This window comes from Prionailurus viverrinus, chromosome D3, assembly GCF_022837055.1.
Source record: "Prionailurus viverrinus isolate Anna chromosome D3, UM_Priviv_1.0, whole genome shotgun sequence".
In the NCBI taxonomy this organism is placed as follows: domain Eukaryota; kingdom Metazoa; phylum Chordata; class Mammalia; order Carnivora; family Felidae; genus Prionailurus; species Prionailurus viverrinus.
The window spans coordinates 84,441,122-84,460,331 of NC_062572.1; the positions used below are offsets into that span (position 1 = coordinate 84,441,122).

Consider the following 19,210-nt stretch of genomic DNA (forward strand, 5'->3'; position numbering starts at 1 on the left):
AAAAAAAATGCGGAGAACAATATGATAGCACTATGTAAAAGACTGAGCCCCATCATAATCTATAATGATCAAAAGTACTTGATACAGCAGTCCTATTGATAATAAAGGACTGAAGTAGCCAATTTACGATGGCACATGTTCCCCTTTCAAACAAACGCAAGCATAGTAAAAAATGAATTGCATTTAATAAGCTCATACTAAGAGCTAGCCGTTAGTTATGTGCTTTACAAACATGGTCCGATTTAATTCTCATAACATGCATTTCCTAGGCAGGTGTTAGTAAGCAGTCGTATGCCCACTTTTTTATATGAGAAAACTGTAAATTGGAGGAGACATGCACAAAGTTATAAGGTGTCAGAGCCAGGACTCAGACACAGGCGGGCCTGGCTTCTGAATGTCCTTCATAAGGTATGTTTCCCTGTGTGTTTTCCCGTGTGAAAGACTTGTGTGTCTCTGGGAAATGCCTACAGATCTGTGGGTATCACAACCCACGTACTGCCAAATTAGAGCAGAATCTTTGATCTGCTTTACACAGCAGCTTTATCGCTTCTTTGGTTACCTCTGAGTGTCTAATTTACAGGATCTTCCAATTACTTCCAACCTTGAGAGAACGCATCGAGAATTGTGTATGATAAATTTGAGATGATACTGCATTATCACCAAAATGTATAGTATACCAGTTGTCTTTGTACACACAATATTCACTTTACTTAGGTCAGTTTTATCGCTATCTTGAGACTCAACTTGCACACTTAATGGAGAGGCCTCTGTGATACTTTTGGGAAAGTAATGGGAAGTTTGGTTTGAGTTATAATGAAATGTTTCCCTTTCTTGAGACATGGAAAACAATGTCTCTTTTGTGCAGGTGATTGGCAAACTCTAGGTGGGCACATTCATTATTCTAATGGACTGCTGGCATTAGAAATCGAACAGAATTATTAAATCCTGAACAGTTTTCCTATATCCCTACCTCTCCTCCCAATTTAGTCCCTACTTCCATGTTTTTTTTTTTTTGAGGGGAATCAGTCATCCTTTACTTTTCTTTCTTTTCCATGCCCCACAGCCAATCAGTATCCCCAAATCTGAATTTTACTTTATCGATCCTTGAATCTATGCTATTCTCTGCCTTGATGTTGCACCTGATTTTGCCCAGGGCCCATCGTCGCCCTTCTGGATTATGGCAGTCATTCCAGTCTCTACCAGATGCCAATCTGTCAACATCCCAGGCAGAGTAATGTTTTGCAAAGCAAATGTGACTGTGACACAGCCCAGCATAAAATAAAATTTCCATGGCTCCCAATTGTCTACAGACAAAAATCACAGACTCTGTGACCTTACTGCTCCCTCCCAGTTCAACCTTCAGCCAAATGGCGGAGCTGCTCTTAGACTCCTCGTGATTTGCCTTACCTACTCTTAAATGACTTGCTCCTTCTGCCTGGAACACCATTCTCCTTTTTTGCATCGGAGTCGACTTTGGGTACTGTTCCTGCATACCCTGTAGCACCTTGTTTATACGAGAGCGTCCTGCAAGGCTGACTCACCTGTTTCATTAGTTTGTCTATCTCCTCGAGTAGATTCCTGCTTTTAGAGGCAGCGGCTGAGCATTATTTGATCATTATATATGTAGCATCTCATAAAATGCTGCTATGACATGTAGAGGGTGTTCCATACCCTCCTGTTGAATTAGACCATGGACGATTTTAATGTACTCATTAGTGGAAAAGAATGTTTGATTTAGTTTTGTCTTTATCTGTAAGTAGTATCTCCATTGGACCCAGATTTTCCCATTTCCTTAGATGATATGATTTTAAGGCATTTTTTCCCAAATCCAGCCTATTTTTTTCTATAAAGTGGATATGGCACACATTTAAAATATTTAAATTCTATTTTCAGTGTAGTAATCCCAAGATCTATAAGGGCTCAAGAAAAAATAAATCCGAATATATGATTTTCCAAATCTGTCTAAAGACAGAGAAAATATTGCAGCAGACATTTCAAGGATACTGCATTTGTTGTTAAAATTCAGTTCAAATCTTAGTTAAAAATGCTATAGTTGATAGCTAATTTACCTCAATCACATGCTGGGATTTTATCACATATAAATCTTCATTTATTCTTTGTGACTATAAATAATAGAGTGGGTTCATAAGTACAAGTTCAAATTCTAGCCTCCTATTACTGAGCATCTGCATATATCTCTTATTCTACAGCACATAGATCCAGACAAAATGACAAGTTGAATTTTCTCATCCCTTAGATCTTAGCTTAGATGTCACTTGCAATGACATCCGCCTTTGATCACCAGACTGCACTAGTACCCCTGTATTTTTCCTATCATTTCACTTTTTTAAACCTAAATTATTTCTTTGCCTGAAACATTTCAGAAGCATCAAATGTACCTACATAAAACCCAAATGGTTCTCATGGCCCACAGAGCAAGACGTGTTCTGACACCTGCTTGCCTCTTGAAGGTATCAGGCTAAGCCTTCACTCAGCCTGCAGGAAGAGATGCACAGCTGCCTTTCCATCCATTTCAAACATGGCACCCTGTTACTGAGAAATTCTTCCTGAATCCCTTCACCTGCTGGGCTCACACTCCCCTTTATGTCCAGACTCAGTGTTACCTTCTCAGGGGGACTGTCCTCACCTGCTGATTCAATTAAGAGCCATTCACAACCAGATTCTTTTTTTGTTTTTAATTGAAGTATACTTGACCTACAGTGGCCTATTAAAGTGTACATTACAGTGATTTGATACGTTTCTATGAAGTGAACCCCATGATAAATGTAGTTACTGTATATCGCCGTAGAGTTGTTACAAAATTATTGACTGCATCCCCTGTACATTTCCATGCCTTAATTTCTTTTTTTTTTTTCAACGTTTATTTTTTTTGGGACAGAGAGAGACAGAGCATGAACAGGGGAGGGGCAGAGAGAGGGGGACACAGAATCGGAAGCAGGCTCCAGGCTCTGAGCCATCAGCCCAGAGCCCAACGCGGGGCTCGAACTCCCGGACCGCGAGATCGTGACCTGGCTGAAGTCGGACGCTTAACCGACTGCGCCACCCAGGCGCCCCTCCATGCCTTAATTTCTAACTGAAGGGTTATACCACTTAGTCTCATTCACCTATTTTGTCCACCTCCCAGTCACTTCCCACTCATAACCAACATTTTGTTCCCACCGAGTCTGTTTCCATTTAGGATGTAATTCTTTTTATGGCTGAACATTCCATTGTGTGTGTGTGTGTGTATTTTTTTTTCCTGTGCGAGAGAACACTTACAATATGGAGGTTCCTCAAAACATGTGTCTCTTTGAATTGGTGTTTTCATTTCCTTTGCATAAAGACCCAGAAGTGGATTTGCTCAATCTTCCTTTTTGAGGAACCTCCAGATTGTTTTCCGTAATGGCTGCACCAGTTTGCATTCCCACTCGCAGTGTATAAAGTTTGTTTTTCTCTACATCCTTACCAACAATTTTTTCTTTTTTGACAGTTGCCAGTCTGACAGGTGAGAGGTCATCTTATTATGGTTTTGAATGTCATTTTCCTGGTGATTAGTGATGTTAAGCATCTTTTAGTGTGCCTGCTGGCTATCTGTAGGTCGTCATTTGAAAAAATTATTCAAGTTTTCTACCCATTTTTATTTTATTTTTTATCTATTTATTTATTTGAGAGAGTGGGGAGAGGGGCAGAGAGGGATAAAGAGAATCTTTTTTTTTTTTTAGTGTTTAGTTATTTTGAGAGAGAGAACATGAACAAGTGAGGGGCAGAGAGAGATGGGGACAGAGGCACTAAGTGGGCTTTCACTGACAGCAGGAAGCCCGACATGGGGCTCGAACTCACGAACCATGAGATCGCGACCTGAGCCAAAGTTGGATGCTCAACTGCCTGAGCCATCCAGGCACCCCTGTTGTAGTTTTTTGTTTTATTAGGTTCTTTTGTAGGTTTGGTTTTGGTTATCATGTGTTTCACATACACCAGTGTTATAGCAGTCTATTTTAAGCTGATAGTTGCTTAATTTCCAATGCATTCCAGAAGTATGACATTTGAGGGCCCTGGGTGGCTCAGGGAAGCATCCAACTCCTGATTTCAGCTCAGGTCATGATCTCATGATTGGTGGGATGGAGTCCCTCACTGGGCTTTGTGCTGACAGTGTGGAACCTTGGGATTCTCTCTCTCTCCCTCTTTGTCTTCCCCTCCCCTGCTCATATACTCTCTCGCTCTTTCTTTCAAATAAACTTTAAAAAATATTAATAAAAATAAAAGTACATTTGTACTCCCCCCAGCACACACACATTTTATGTGGCTGATAACATATTTTACATCCTTTTGTTTTTTTTTAATTTTCATACTAGATTTTTAAGTGGCTGATTCACTACCTGTATTATTTGCCTTCATTGGTGAGATTTTTTTCTTTCATATATTGTCTAATTTTTAGTTATGGCCTTTTCCACTTAAATCTGTTTTTAATTCCTTTCTTTTAATGCGTATTTTGAGAAAGAGAGTGTGAGTGAGGGAGCAGCAGAGAGAGTAGGAGAGAATCCCAAGCAGGCTCCGCACTGTCAGCAGCCCAATATGGGGCTCAGTCCCACAAACCGTGAAATCGTGACCTGAGCCAAAATCAAGAATTGGATGCTTAACTGACTGAGCCACTCAGGCAAGCCTTAAGGAAGACATTTTAACTTTCTTTGGAAGTCTGTTTTAGTGGTGGTGAACTTTAGTTTTTGATTTTCTGGGAAACTGGGGATCCTTGGTCACGTCATGTCGGGGCTGCCTTAGTGGGATGGCTGAAGCTAGAGCAGATGTGAGCTGGGGGGGGGGGGGTGGTCCCTGGGCGTGCCATGCTTGGGGCACCATGACCCGAGAGTTGAAGCCAGATCAGGGGGTGCCCTGGGCAAGCTATACAAACGCCTGCGATTCCTTGTCATGAAACCTGTGTATTTCTTTTAGATCAGTTATTACAATTGGTACATCTGTTTATTTGCTTTGCTCAAATTTAAGAACACCTTGAGAGTACTGATCTTAACCTTTCTTTTAATCCAGTGTATTCCCAGGGCCCAATAGAGCAAAGGTAGAAGGAAATGCCTTTAGGGATGAATTTGTGAATAGTATTTAACACGTCCTGTTCACTTTCCTATCTTTGCCACTTATGTTAAGCTTCTCGAGAATCATTCTGGTGTCTCTATTTTACCATCCAATAAATAGAATAGTATAGATAGCAAATAACTAAATAAAGAGGGAATGAGCAAAATCACATGAGTACAAGTAAAATTTGCTTTTAGTGTGCAAGTTATAGGACTGAAATTTTAGCAAGACCCAGAGATATAGGCGTTATGTTGCATAAGACTTTGTTATAGTAGTTTAACACATATCACCCATTATTGTGCTTACTGTATATATTTTTAAGACTTTATAAACTTAATCTTTGTAAAGTTACTATAAGATAATTTTTATGAGTTGATTTCTATTATCTCCATTTTGGAGAGGAGGAAACTGAGGCAGGGCTAAGTAAAATATTTTATATAAGCCCACATATTCGGTCAATAGGGGCAGGGATTCAGTGTAAATGTGGATTTAGGGACAGGATTTGAGGTACATTCCAGGAGTTACACTATCTAATAATTGGTTCATTACAGTGGTGGAATGAGCAAGAGGTAAATACAAGGAGGAAGTGAAATTCAAGGCAAAGGCGACCTGGAAGTTTCTAGTTTGGGGTTCAGGGATCTTTCGGAGAAAAGAGCACAAAATATGAAACCGATTAAAGTAAATGGGTTTAAACCTGAAGAGAGACATTTGTACAGAAAGGTGTAAGCTAAATGATGGTAACATTAAAAAATTATAATTGCCATATAAGAAGTATTTACCATAGTCCGAGCAACCCATACATTTTCATTAATAAAAATCACAAGCGGTCATTTATGAATATGATCTGCTTCATTTAGAGAGACAGATGGGACGTTTATATGTCAGAGAACTCACCAATTGCCATATATAGAAAGTAGTCGAATTCTTGCGTTTCACTGAGCTCATGTAGAAAGAGTATTGGATGAACAGGGAAGAAGCCAAGTACAGAATTTGAGGAAGATTTACCATAAGTATTACCCTAGAGAAGATCAGCTACCAACAAACCATGATTTGAGAGGAGAGAGTAAAAAAGATTTTTTTTTAACTATAAGAATTTCTGTGACATTGTATTAAAACAAAAAACTCACCCATATCATGTTTCTGCATTGAAGTTCTACTTCAAATATGATAGATATGCCATGTAAACATAGAGCTGACTAGTGCCCACTGGATTGGGCAACTATCAAGGTCATTGGTAACCTTAGTCTTGGAAATAACAGAAAAATTCAGATTTCTCTGGTTTCAGAGCAATTAGGATATAAGAATGTGGAAATATGAAATAGGCTGCTTTTATAAAAAAAAAAAGTCAATAAAATTGAGTGCCGTTGAAGATAAATCATTGATTAGCAAACTGTCACTTAATGACCTATTTTTTTGTGGTGGGAGTATGGAGCTCTGGGGGAGTTCCAGGCATGGAAAAAGTGGTGGGAACTTGGAAGTGATGCTGAAAAGAACTAAGATTGTTTCTCTGTCATGGTGGTTTCTGATCTGAAGCCACCAAATTAAAAGAAAATTCATGAAACGTAATTAGTGCCAAATAGAGAACATGTAACAGATTTTCAGTAATAGTGGTGCAAATCAAGAGGATCAAAAGACAGTGAAGAGTTAAAAAGTAGTTATCGAAGGGCTAAGTTCTCGCACATGGATAGAATAAGCATTTACAAATTAGTGAATGTGGATATAGATTATACTAGCAGATTTTTCATTTAAAGTAGGTCATTTTTCAGTTACACCTAATAGACACAGTAATAATTGTAGTACAATAGCTGTTTTGCTGTTCAATGCATCATTTGGCCATAAAATTTTAGAGTAGGGTACGTCAAGATCGTACGCAATTAAGATTTTTCTAGTATTTTTGAATCTTTATTTTGTCCGAAGACGTAGGTTATGGTTCACAAGTGTGAACTACATCAATGTAAACTTTCAGGGAGTAGCCTCATTAGTAAAAATAACAAGAAACACCTGAAATAAATGCTAACAACAAATTGAATGAGCTATTAACAAACTAATATAATTTTAACGTGTTACCAAAATATGTTGTTTTTTCACTTTAACAATGTCTTGAGTGTCACATGTGCATTTTACACGAAAGCACATCTCAATTCGTGTTTCAGATAGGAACAGCCAAACTTCAAATGCTCAAAGCCACGGGCAGCTAGTGGCTGCTGTGTTAGCAAGCGAGGATTTAGACAATTTTATTGACTAATAAGAAATTCTGATGATTCAGAGAGATCCGTAGAGAAAGTAGTGTTTCTAAGTGATGGTGGCTTATCCTTCAAGTCTTAAATCATGTTTTCTCTTTTGTGAGACTTCTCTGAGCATCGTGGGCAAAGTACCCCTTTCCATACGTATTTACCTAGCATATGTTACTTTGCTGTATAATCTATTGCATAATAGTTATTTGTATACAAAATACTGAACTTCATAATGCCGAGATCCATTTGCATCTCTCTCCAACCCCTACTTTATTAACTTAACAAGACTAATTGAGTGCATATTTACTATCAAATATTGCTTTTTGTGTTTAAAATAACAAGTGTGGGGAATAAATTCACTGACGGTATAGGGATTACAGTTGTAGAAAATCAATTGCCCGGTAAAAAAAAAAGTGAATTAAAAGTAATTTAGGTTTTAACCTTCGGTGATAGTCTCTAAACAACAGGTTGAACTTTACAAAGTGATGCCGAACAGGTACGAAGACTTCCACTTTGATTTACAAAAAGAACCTTTCATCGAGGTCTCAGATGGAAAAGAACTGATTTGATGGTAGTTTGCATGACTGGGTGCTTTAAAATGAACTTGGCTCAAAATTTGAAATACGCTAAAAAAATAACTAAATACATTCAGGGAAATGGTTTTCCTTTAATATAAGTAGGCTTATCAAGCTGTGGTAGAACTTGTACCACATCAGCAGCGTTCTGCCAGGTTCTGGGGACCAAAACCGGATATTGAGAATTCTGGTGTTTGCAAGCTTAGAACATCCCGTGCAGGGGATTCGGGGATGACCACTAGGTGTTGAACTCAGTAGCTGAGAATACACTGTAAGCGTTTCAAGAGCTAATCTGGATGACTTTTCAAGCGTCTGTGTCTCTCAGAAAACAAGACACTTGATGATGCAAGTGTATTAGAGAGGGGGCCTCTTAATCACAGGGGCCAGTAATGCTGTGGTTGACCTCTAGGAAGCGTGGCTGGTTCCACTGAAATGCTGCCAAGATGATTAAGTGAAAATGTATGTATCTGGCACAGACCACGGTGATGTTGAGACTATAGGAGCCCGCTAATTTATAGGATGCTGTGTATTTTACACTTCCGTATGTTTCTCCATCTTCCCTTTTCTTTCTTTCAATGTGGGAGAATGGTGCTGTTCTCGTATGTATGCTTCTTTGCACTGGTGGGTGTCTGCACTTTCTCACAGTGAACTGCATTATGATTTATACTGTATTTCTCTTTGTAAAGATACAGCTACCAGGTTGGAGCTGCTTGGATGCAGGGATCCTCTCTTATCAGGATTTTGCCAATAACCAGCACCACAGCCGACGTACCGGGATACTCAGAAAATGTCGAATGTTATAAAACTGAATTCTAAAACCAGAAATTTTAGTTAACAGTATGCTTTGGCTGCTGCAGTAGCATTGTAATTGCTTTCCTAACATCTATGCTGCCCTTCTTCCTATCCTCAGTCCAATTGAATTATATTGTTTTTGAAAAACTAATATGATCGTACCATACCAGCCTCAGACCGCATTGGTTATCTCCACCTTTCTTTGCTCCACAGCTTTGTTGACTTCCGACCTTTGCTGACTGCTCGCTTGTACCAAGAGTAACCTTCCATATCACCTCTCCACCGTCACCCCAACCCCAGCCTTCAGTGACCCTCACTTAAATCTGCCTTGCATGGGTCTGTTTCTTCTACTGTGGATCTTGAAAAGATCATGTTTCCCTCTTTTGCAATAATTATCCCAGTTCTACATTGACATTTAGTTGTCTCATTATTTGATGGATATCTGCCTTCCCATTTAATTATAAGTTCCTTGAGAAAACTTATTGTGTCTACTTCTGTGCTCAACATTATATCATCCTACCTAATGCCTACAAGAAATGGTTAATGCACATTGGTTAAACATATATAAATTCATGAGCCACAGACCCATTATAACTTCCACGTGTCTAGACTAAATCTTCCTTTATGCCTCCACTCAGAAGTATCCTTCATATGACAGAAAAGACATGAGGAAAACCTCCTAAACTATATAATCTTGTGCTTACTTAAGCAGAAAATATTCTTTTTAATGCAGGGATTATCTCCATAGACCCTGAAGAGCAGTTAATACTTGTTCTACGTAAAGGTTAAATTTTATTTTTTATATGTGCTCATGTAGTTAGAAATTAATATTCTCCTAAGTCATTGAAATGTTAAATTCTCCAACCTTCTAAAACACTTCATTTTTTTCCCAGCTTGAGGCAAGACTGAGAAATGAAATAAACTCTATAAGATACTAATATCCTTAACAGGTACTGAACCTACAAGCTGACACATTCCGTGGGTTCTGTCATGTTTCACTTTTACTGAACACTACACTTGAGCATCCAAAAGTAAGTTTATCAGCAGAAAAAACAAAATAACATTTACAGGGGTGCCTGTGTGGCTCAGTCGATTGGGCATCTGACTTCAGCTCAGGTCATGATCTCATAGTCTGTGAGTTCGAGCCCCACATTAGATTCTGTGCTGACAGTACAGAGCCTGCTTGGGTTTCTCTTTCTCTATCCCTCCCCCACTCCCGCTTGCCTGTTTTCTCTCTTTCTCTCTCAAAATAAATAAACCTAAAAAAAATACATTTACAGCAGAATATAAGAAATGGTGGTTTTATGTTATTTATATATAACGTATAAATCTATATAACATGTATATAACATAAAACATTATATATCATATACCATATATATAAATGACAAGGTTCATTATACGAAGAGAATTGAGAATTTTGAAATATTTTGCCTAAATACTGATTTAAATTAAAAGCGCATCTAATTATCACCTAATTCTTACCCTCTTCATAGCCTCATTCACTCTTATGCCCCTCCATTTCTTCCATCCTCTGCATTTGGTTGGATATTTGCTCTGCCTCAGTTTCCTTCCGACATGTCTTAGAGATTTCTCCTGTCCCTCCCTCCACCTGTCCCCCCATCATGGCTCTCTCGGATACTCACTTTCCATTCTCTCTCTTAATCTGACTTCTCCAGTAATATGATATGGCCCCTCTTTCTGTTTCAACTACCTATATTTGGGTGTAGGGGAACTATGTAAAAAGGTTTCAGAAGCTAAATTTATACATAAATCTAAAGTGTTATTTACTCGTATGTGTTAAAAGATACTGGTGTGTCTTTCTCGGAACTAGCAAATGGTCACTTGAGCTCTTGGCTTGTGTGTGAATTACCGTCAATGGAAGTACTAAGCTCCTAGTGTTCTAGAAAGTGCACCGGCTTTGAGGCCGATGGAACTAGAGAACACATCATTCCTACCTACTGCATTTATTTCATGACCACAGGCAGGTTGTTTCAGATGCCTAAGACAGCTGTCAAACAAGAACATAACATGCCCCAGAGAGCTATTCTGAGGGTCAAACGATAGACCTTGTTTGTAGACCTTCCTTTTCAACTCTACTGCCTTTTCTGTCATTTAATCTTTAGTGCATGTGCCTTGCCATAGATTTCTGCACCTTTTACTTTGTACCTAATTTCATTATTTCTCCTCGGTCAGAGGAGAAATTTTGAGTTGATGTTCTTAGTTGACCAGAAGGTAACAATGAAAACTTCACTTTGGCACACAAACAAGTACCTGGCATTCTGCTAACTCTATTTACATTCCCTCCCTTGCCTCCTCCCCCCGCCCCCTCCCAGTCTCTACCCTGGGACCGTTTGCCTATAATTATCACATGTGGCTAGACTCAGTAAATTTGAGTACTTGCCCAAGATCACCCAGCTAACTAATATGTGAAAAGGCTGGGCTTTTATTCAAGGCCCACGCCAGCACGTTACAAGAGAAAAGGACTTATTTAAAAGTAAGTGCTTAGAACTTTGTTTAAGCAGATTGAGACAGGATGGACTAGGTCTCACCTAGTCATTGCTTTTAACCACTCTGAATTACAGTGATGTCCTTCTTGGTTTTATTTATTCTGTTTTATTTTCAAATGTATTCTTAATGCCAAACTAAGACTCTTAAGATATTGTAAATATAAATATTTCAAATGTCTTTTTTTAAATAGGCTGAGAGTAATGGTTACTTTGGGCCTTTTAGATCTTCAAGAAAAAAAAATTGGCTGATGTAATAAAAGGTAATTTAAGATAATTCTTTAATTTATATATTTTGAACTCCAAAATTCAAGAAGACTTTTTTTTTCACTCTAACTAAATCAAGTACCGAGGAAATCTGATATGTTCCCAATTCATCTGGCATTCTGTCACTCATAGCCTGAGCAGAGCAGAATCTTTCTTAGTAGCGTGTACTTATTGAAAATACAAGGAGTATATTCAGGTGGTTTAAAACCAGTAACAGCCAGTGTATCTGTTGTCCTTTGCTTTCCAGTATAACCATGTGCTTTATTAATTACTCTGATAAATCTCTTTTTGGCTAAGCTGAAAACCTCACAAGCTATAATCTCTTTCCAGGTCTAACGCATAAAGACCAAGTTCAGTATTTCTTCCTGAAAGTGAGACTCAGTTTACTATAGAAAAGCTTTTTTAATCTTCATATATGGTCTGACATACTGGATTTTATTTAACAGCGGAGTTTCTTAGACAAGTACTAGGCATTTCTTCAAAGAACCTGACCAAATGCTAAAATCCATTTCCTTCTGAAATTGCTGTTGTTAAATTAGACCTAAAACATTTATGAAAGTCATTTTGCCTTTCCAGCAATTAAGGAGTTCAAAAAAAAATCCCTTTGTGTTGCATAGCTTTGAAATCATTATAGTTCTCCTGAACTGGCCCTTCAATTTGCTCTATCAAATATTTTGCAGGTTGCCTTAAAGCGGGAGACATCAATTCTGCACAGGTGTGGAGAAGGGTTTCTTGATGTATAAAAGTGCCCTTATTTTAAACGCATTTTAGCAATTTTAGCACGTCTGCCGCTGTGAATTCCCATGCACGTAGGTGGCCAACTCATTTCGCTTTAAAGAGCAGAAAATCTGTAAGTCGGGATCATAGGCCTGATTTCACCATGATGAAGGGGCAGGTGGCCATTTACTGAAACCTGCTCCTTTCCTGTCTCGTTTTAGTGTTGATCCTCCTCATCGTCACCATGAGAAGACGGAAAAAAGAGCCTCTCATTTTCGATGAGGAGAGAGATATCCGAGAAAATATTGTGAGATACGACGATGAAGGTGGGGGAGAGGAAGACACAGAAGCTTTTGACATGGCCGCACTGAGGAACCTCAATGTCATCAGAGATACCAAGACCCGAAGGGATGTGACTCCAGAAATTCAGTTCTTGAGTCGACCGACTTTTAAAAGCATCCCAGACAACGTCATCTTTCGAGAATTTATTTGGGAGAGGCTGAAAGAAGCTGACGTGGACCCCTGTGCTCCCCCCTATGACTCCTTGCAGACGTACGCGTTCGAAGGAAATGGCTCAGTGGCTGAATCGCTCAGCTCCCTAGATTCCATCAGCTCGAACTCTGATCAGAATTACGACTACCTAAGTGACTGGGGGCCTCGCTTTAAACGACTTGCAGATATGTATGGCACCGGCCCCGAGAGTTTGTACTCATAGCCCCGGAACCTTAATCTGAAATGTACTGGAGAAAAAAATAAATAAATAAAAGCAAAAACAAAACAAGGCAAAACAACGAGACAAAACAAAACAACCCACTACATACAGAAAACAAGAACTTGACCTACTAGAGAGAACGGTTGTACATATTTCTCCATTTTTAACTGTTTGGGCTTTGGCCTTGGTGAAGTGTATCTCCATTAGACTTACCCAAGGGACTGCACTGACCACAGACTCTGAGCATTCGAAGGCTTTTTGATAAAACGAAATGCTCAGTGGTTTGTGAATAGATAGCAACTCTCAGATACCTGCAAAGCACCTAACCTCTATGAGCAAGTAGTGCCCTGTGTTGTCCGTGACCCAAGCGTGCCCTGTACAAACCTTCACGGTACTGCCAGTGAGAAGAACAACACACGATGTGCCATTGAAATGTCCTAGAACTTCTCGCGACTCAAAACCCGGGACCAGTATAATTTGCGGTGATGCTTTTCGCTTGCTAGATTACAGAATCCAGCGCAAGTTTACTGCTGCTGGTTAGCAAATATATTTTATTTAGCAGTATATAAATTCTTAGAAAATCCTCCCCGGTCCTCCAATACAAACCGATAAAATTTGGTTTCAGGCAACATAACCCGTTGTTTAGCAAATAAATTACGAAGGGTTCCAAATAAGAAAAAAAAAAAAAAAGGTAAATCATTCCTTTTGAGCTGCTTGTGGAGGTATGAAAAAAAGTTGCTGTCTATTCATTGATTTTTATTATCTCTTCTGATTTATACAGGAGACTATCTTTTCTTTTTTTTTTTTTTATTTCATACATGGTGTTCTATTTATTTTGGAGCTCCAATCTCCACGAAATTCAGGTCCATCTGACTGCCTCATAGAACTAAGCTCGTCAGAACATGCTGATTTTTCTCCAGGCTGAGCTAAATGAAGGGAATGAAGCATGGATATGGAGAAGAAAATAGAGCAGTTGAGCCCTTTTCACATCTCAGAGAGGATCCCAGCTACAAGGACATACAAGATGTTCATCTGAGCCATTAGAATGTACCAAACAGTGGAATAAAAATATTTGTATTTTGGAAAGATTTCAGAATTGAGATTTGTTTTGGATGCAAGATTTATTTTTCAAGGTCACAAGTTCTCTATGCTCCAAAGACTTTTGAGAATTTGTTTTCCCCAACCTTTTTGGCTATAACCGTATTGACTAAAAGACTGTTTATTTTTGTTTGTTTGTTTGTTTTTTAACACTACCTTAATGTAATGTTACAATTTTCAAAATCCGTCTTTAAATTCTGACGCACACACCTTCCTCAAGAACTAACCAAGCAATGTAGAAGGTCCATACTGGTTTAGAGGGTGCCAAGATGAGGAGACCATTTCAAGTGATCATGTGTGTTTAGGATGGGATTCTTAGAATAAGGATTTTATGACTAAAATAATATTTCCACCTATCACTTTTTCCTAGAATAGTACTAGCTTAATGTGGATATACTGAAATAAGAATGGACTTTTTTCTTTCATTTCTCTCTTTCAGAATAATTTATTGGGTTCCTAATCAATCTACAGATAGTGGACCCTGTAGAGGAAATTACATTTTAAAAGTGCTTCTTTCTGAAAGACAAACACTGGAATCAGAATATTCATATTTGGATGACGTGAGGAGAAACCAGGATTCCGTACACTTACGCTTCATCCTTAGAAATAAAGTAGGTGAAAGTGACCTTCAGCCTCATCACAAAAGAAATAAGTCAGTCAATCTGACCATCTGCACTCAGTCCTTTCATTTGAATACAGGTTTGTAAACATTGTTGTGGGACTAGATAGATATGCTTCTTGCTGTATTAATATACATGTATGTGAAAAACTCATAACAGTAAAAGATTCTGTTCATGACTTTTAGTCCCCTATGTAAGTTTTTCGAATAAAAAAAAAAAATACATAGTACACGTACCCAAGTCAATAAAAGCAGAGTGTGGTGCAGGAACTATGTAGGCGTTAAATCAGCAAGGTGCTGAAAAGACAGTTTTGTAATAATCCCCTGTTGTCTGCAGGAAGACAAAATCGTTTAGTGCATTTGGATGATGATGTCAAAACTGATTGTTGCACAGATCACTAAATGGAGGTTTGAGTGTATTTTAGAAAAGAATAATCACATCATTCACCTTTGTCTTGTTTTCAAGTATATATATATATATATATATAAACATATCTTTTTATTTTTTTTTCATATTTGCTGATCACAGATTGGGAAAAGAAAAGCTCAAATTTAAATAAAGATTTGAAATTCTTGCCTATACCCACTTGCTCTTTTATGCGTGGACAATGACATCAATACAGATACTAAACTTGATTCAGTGGGATTGTTAAAAAAATACTTGAGATGGCTGAGAGTGTGTCCCTAATTTAGATGAAATTTATATGCTTTCTATCTAAGCTTACCAGTAACAAGGGTGAGTTTGTTATTTTAGTTTTTTGGGGTTTTTTTCCCCCTTCCGAAATCCAGTGCCATATATGAGTATCTCCATAACACTTGAGAGGCTGTGTTTTAAAACCAGACCCTGTAATAATTGATAAAAAAAAATCCACGTTAAACCGAGTCAGGAGATTCTCCAGAAGCATTTAAGTAGATCCCTATTATCTAGTCACTAAAATTCAGTGGTGTATTAGAACCAGCCAGAACCGGCTCCCAAGAACCAATGACCTACCTCTCTTCACCATCCCCCTTCTAGTGATATCATTTGGTGGGTTGAAGTTAACCATGTAGTAAGATTTAGACCACCATGGAAATAAGCAAATTTTTTTTTTCCTGAAGAGCCACTTATTAAATGTTCACCAACATTTCACTGATTAAATTGCTTTATAAAGGAAACTTTATGATCCTAAGTATAGTATGAATGGAGTATTAAATAATAATCCTTGGAGCTACAAATAGGACCCACTTCATTATAGGAAACAATGGCTTGATAATTTCAAGTGCAGACAGTGGTCTGGAAAGCCCATAAATTTAAATATTTTCCATTTGTCCATATAGGGGCACCATTAGAAACTCAAAGCACACAAAGTAATGCATATTTTTGAACAATTTAATTTCTTAAAAATTTTTGTATTTTATGGGGTGCCTGGGTGGCTCAGTGGGTTAAACATCTGACTTCTGAAATGGCCTCAGGTTGTGATCTCGTGGTTATGGGATGGAACCCCACGTCGGGCTCCATGCAGAGCATGGGATTCTCTGCTTGGGATTCTCTCTCCTCCTCTGTCTCTGACCTTCTCCCACTCATGCTCTTTCTCTCTCTCTCTCAAAATAAATAAAAAATATATTTTCATTTTACTTGTTACTGTTTATGTCAAGGAGATATGCCCAAGCCCCAATTCTGAATTAGCACGGCATAATTTTAAGTCAGCGTAAAGAATACGAAAACTAAATCTTATCAAGAGAGTGGGCTTTTGCAGATCAAGTCTGAATTATTCTGGATTCACAGGTCAGTTTCTCTGTTAAAGCGATACTCTAAGGTCAACTGCAGACCCAAATTAAGGAGAAACAAGAAAAGATCAGCTCTGTGGAGGCAATGAGTAGATCCTTCTATAAGCAATTACTTAGATGAAGCTGTTAAACTTTCCTTTGACAAGAAGCTCACCGGAGGCTCGGTTGAGGTCAGGTAGCTGCCAAACACAGGCAGGAAGTAATCATGTTCAGGTAACAATAGCTGCCTTTTCACTCCACCCTCTGAGAATGTTTTAAATTATTTTAACTTCATGCACCATTACATTTACTACACTGGATGGTGAGCAGGATCCAGCAATTATTCTCATGTAAAAAGTGTAGTTATGCAAGATACGAGTATTATTTGTGTCACGGGCCACATGTCCAAAGAACTTACGTGCAAATAGTTACATCCAAATCTAAAATCCGAGGGAGCTTAAAATAAGTAGAAATATGTTGCAAGAGGCAAAAACCACCTAAATATTTTTAAAGTTTTTAAGCACTCGCTGTAAATATCAATCTCCAATTTTCAATTTTGATTTGACGTCGACTGACGTACAAACTGTTTTAATTAACCTCACCGCTTTTAAATCACTATTGAAAGGTTTATTTAAAGATGAGCTCATTAAAGTTGATTAAAAGAGAGCTTCAACTTTTAACTCTTTCCAGTCCAGGATGGCTGGCGGCACAGTGTATATGACAATTAGTAGGGAATGAGTTTCATTTTCTGTTAGTCTGTGTTGGTTATCTGGTCTTCATTATGCAGTTTTTAAAAAGTATTCGTAATGTATATTTTATGTATACACGATGGTGTGTGAAAGCTTGGCAGGCAAAACAAATGCAGTTGCGTGAGCTGACTCCTCATCGGTACAACCCAAAGAGCAAAAGAAGGAGTAATTGCATTTACGTGTTGAGCGTAATTGAACTTGTTTCAGAGATGGGGATAAGCCCTTGAGAAAAGCGGGACTTGAGGCTGACTTGGCAGCCATTGGAAAGTCCATTTCCAGGGGTAATTTTTCAAGCACGTGGCATTCTGACACTTTTTCTTTGTTACGCTCTCTTGTACAGGCTCAGAGGTGAACTGTAAAAGGTCACGTGAGTGTGTGTGTAGGTGCGCGTGCGTGGGTGTATGAGCTTGGAGGGGGTGGGGCATCGGAAAGACTGAAGCAATCTTAGAGAACTGGTCTAACATTACCTTGTTAATGCCAACATATTATTGTCATTTGGCAAGTTCTTAATAAGCCATAAGATTAGAATATCTGATATTGACTGAAGGGAGCAATATTTTATTCGCTTTAAAATTTTAACTTAAGGAGAAGGATTTTGGTATTAAGGGGAAAGCATTTAGCTGAACTATCTAAATAATTGGCTCATTTTCTTTTTATTGTGTCGATGTGATCTCATTGTTAACACAGACTATGGAGTTTGAATTATTTATTGTGGAATGTCAGTGAGCTTTGGCCTTGAGTATCAGTGTGTTGTACTACGAAGTAACCCTGGTCTGTGGTTATAAAATCTGGGTCAGAAGGCAGTTCTAGCACATTTCTGCTATGCCCTGGATGCCATTCTAATTCTCTGAACCTTTATATCTTCATGATTAAAATTGAGTTAATTACTATCCTGTCTGTTTCAAAGGCTTGTGAGCTGATTAATTGAAAGTGCTGTGTAAACTGTAAAATGCTGTAAAAAAAATGTACGGCTTTATTATGGAAAATTATGGAAGTTATATGATAAGGTTGATTATATGTATTGTTACGTGGTAAACACAGATAATGACTGTTTTTGGAAACATGCATTAATGGAAAAAAAAATACGCAATTAGTATCCTAAATTGGGAAAGCGTTTTCAGAGAAAATTGGCACAATTGATTAAAGCCACTCCTCAAAAACAATCATTTTTGTAAGATCTTTAAAGGTTGAGGTATAATTCAAACCAATTCAGTCATTAATAAGAATTAGGGATAGCCGTATGGGCAGGGGATTACAAATAAATAACAATATTCCCTACTCGTGATCATGACGGAGTGAAAGACGAAGGCCTTCCGCTGATCCCAGCCTCATTACAGATCACAAATATACGGGAACAGAGAAGTACACCATCTTCTAGAACATCCAGAGGAAATACAGTGTGGTTCTAGGGATCCCAAAGGTTTTGTCAGTCATGAGCAACATATGTATAATTAATAATGTAAACACTTCAAAGAACTAAGGTACCATAATATTGACTTTACATGAAAACTATCCTGTGCTCTTGTTTTGATGACCTAAAACCACTTCCAATATCTTACAGAAGCTTGCTTATTTTAACCTTTTATAAACAAAGAAGCCATCAGAGATTAAAAAGCAATATGCATAGGATACTATTGCTTTGTCAGTGATAATCTACTCATAAAATGAGTGCTAATAAACTTTCTACTCAATTTTAGATATTACTTATCTGGTTATTTGAAGCTCATATGAACAAGCATTCTAAACATACGCATTAATAGCTATGGAATTACTGAGAGTGTTGAGAAGTATGGCATACTCATAGTCAAGGACATTAACTCTTGCATTTTTATTGCATTAATTCATGAAATTTTGCTAATCGTTTTTATTTTTATAAGCCATAAAAATGATATGCTCCACTACTGTTTCAAGCTGTATTTTTCTTGTGCGTAGACACTATTTTTTTAACATCAAGATCAGGCGTATACATCAAATATGATCAATACTTCAAAAGTAATCAGTTTTATAAAACACGTATGTAGAAATTGCAATTTATCTGTAATGATTTTATAAGGCAAAAAATAAAAAGGAAAAAAAAACTCACTAGACAAATTTAATGTATATTATGTTTCA

At 37.9% G+C, this 19,210-nt stretch overlaps 1 protein-coding gene across 1 annotated transcript in view; it reads left to right on the forward strand.

Annotated features, from left to right (window-relative positions):
* CDH7 (cadherin 7) overlaps positions 1-13,624 on the forward strand; it is a 76,226-nt gene extending 62,602 nt beyond the window's left edge. The window contains exon 13 of the mRNA XM_047826675.1: positions 12,396-13,624. Within this exon, the coding sequence (XP_047682631.1) occupies positions 12,396-12,889 (494 nt within the window). The 3' untranslated portion in view covers positions 12,890-13,624. The remainder of the gene's footprint in view (positions 1-12,395) is intronic.
* The last annotated feature ends 5,586 nt before the right edge of the window (positions 13,625-19,210 follow it).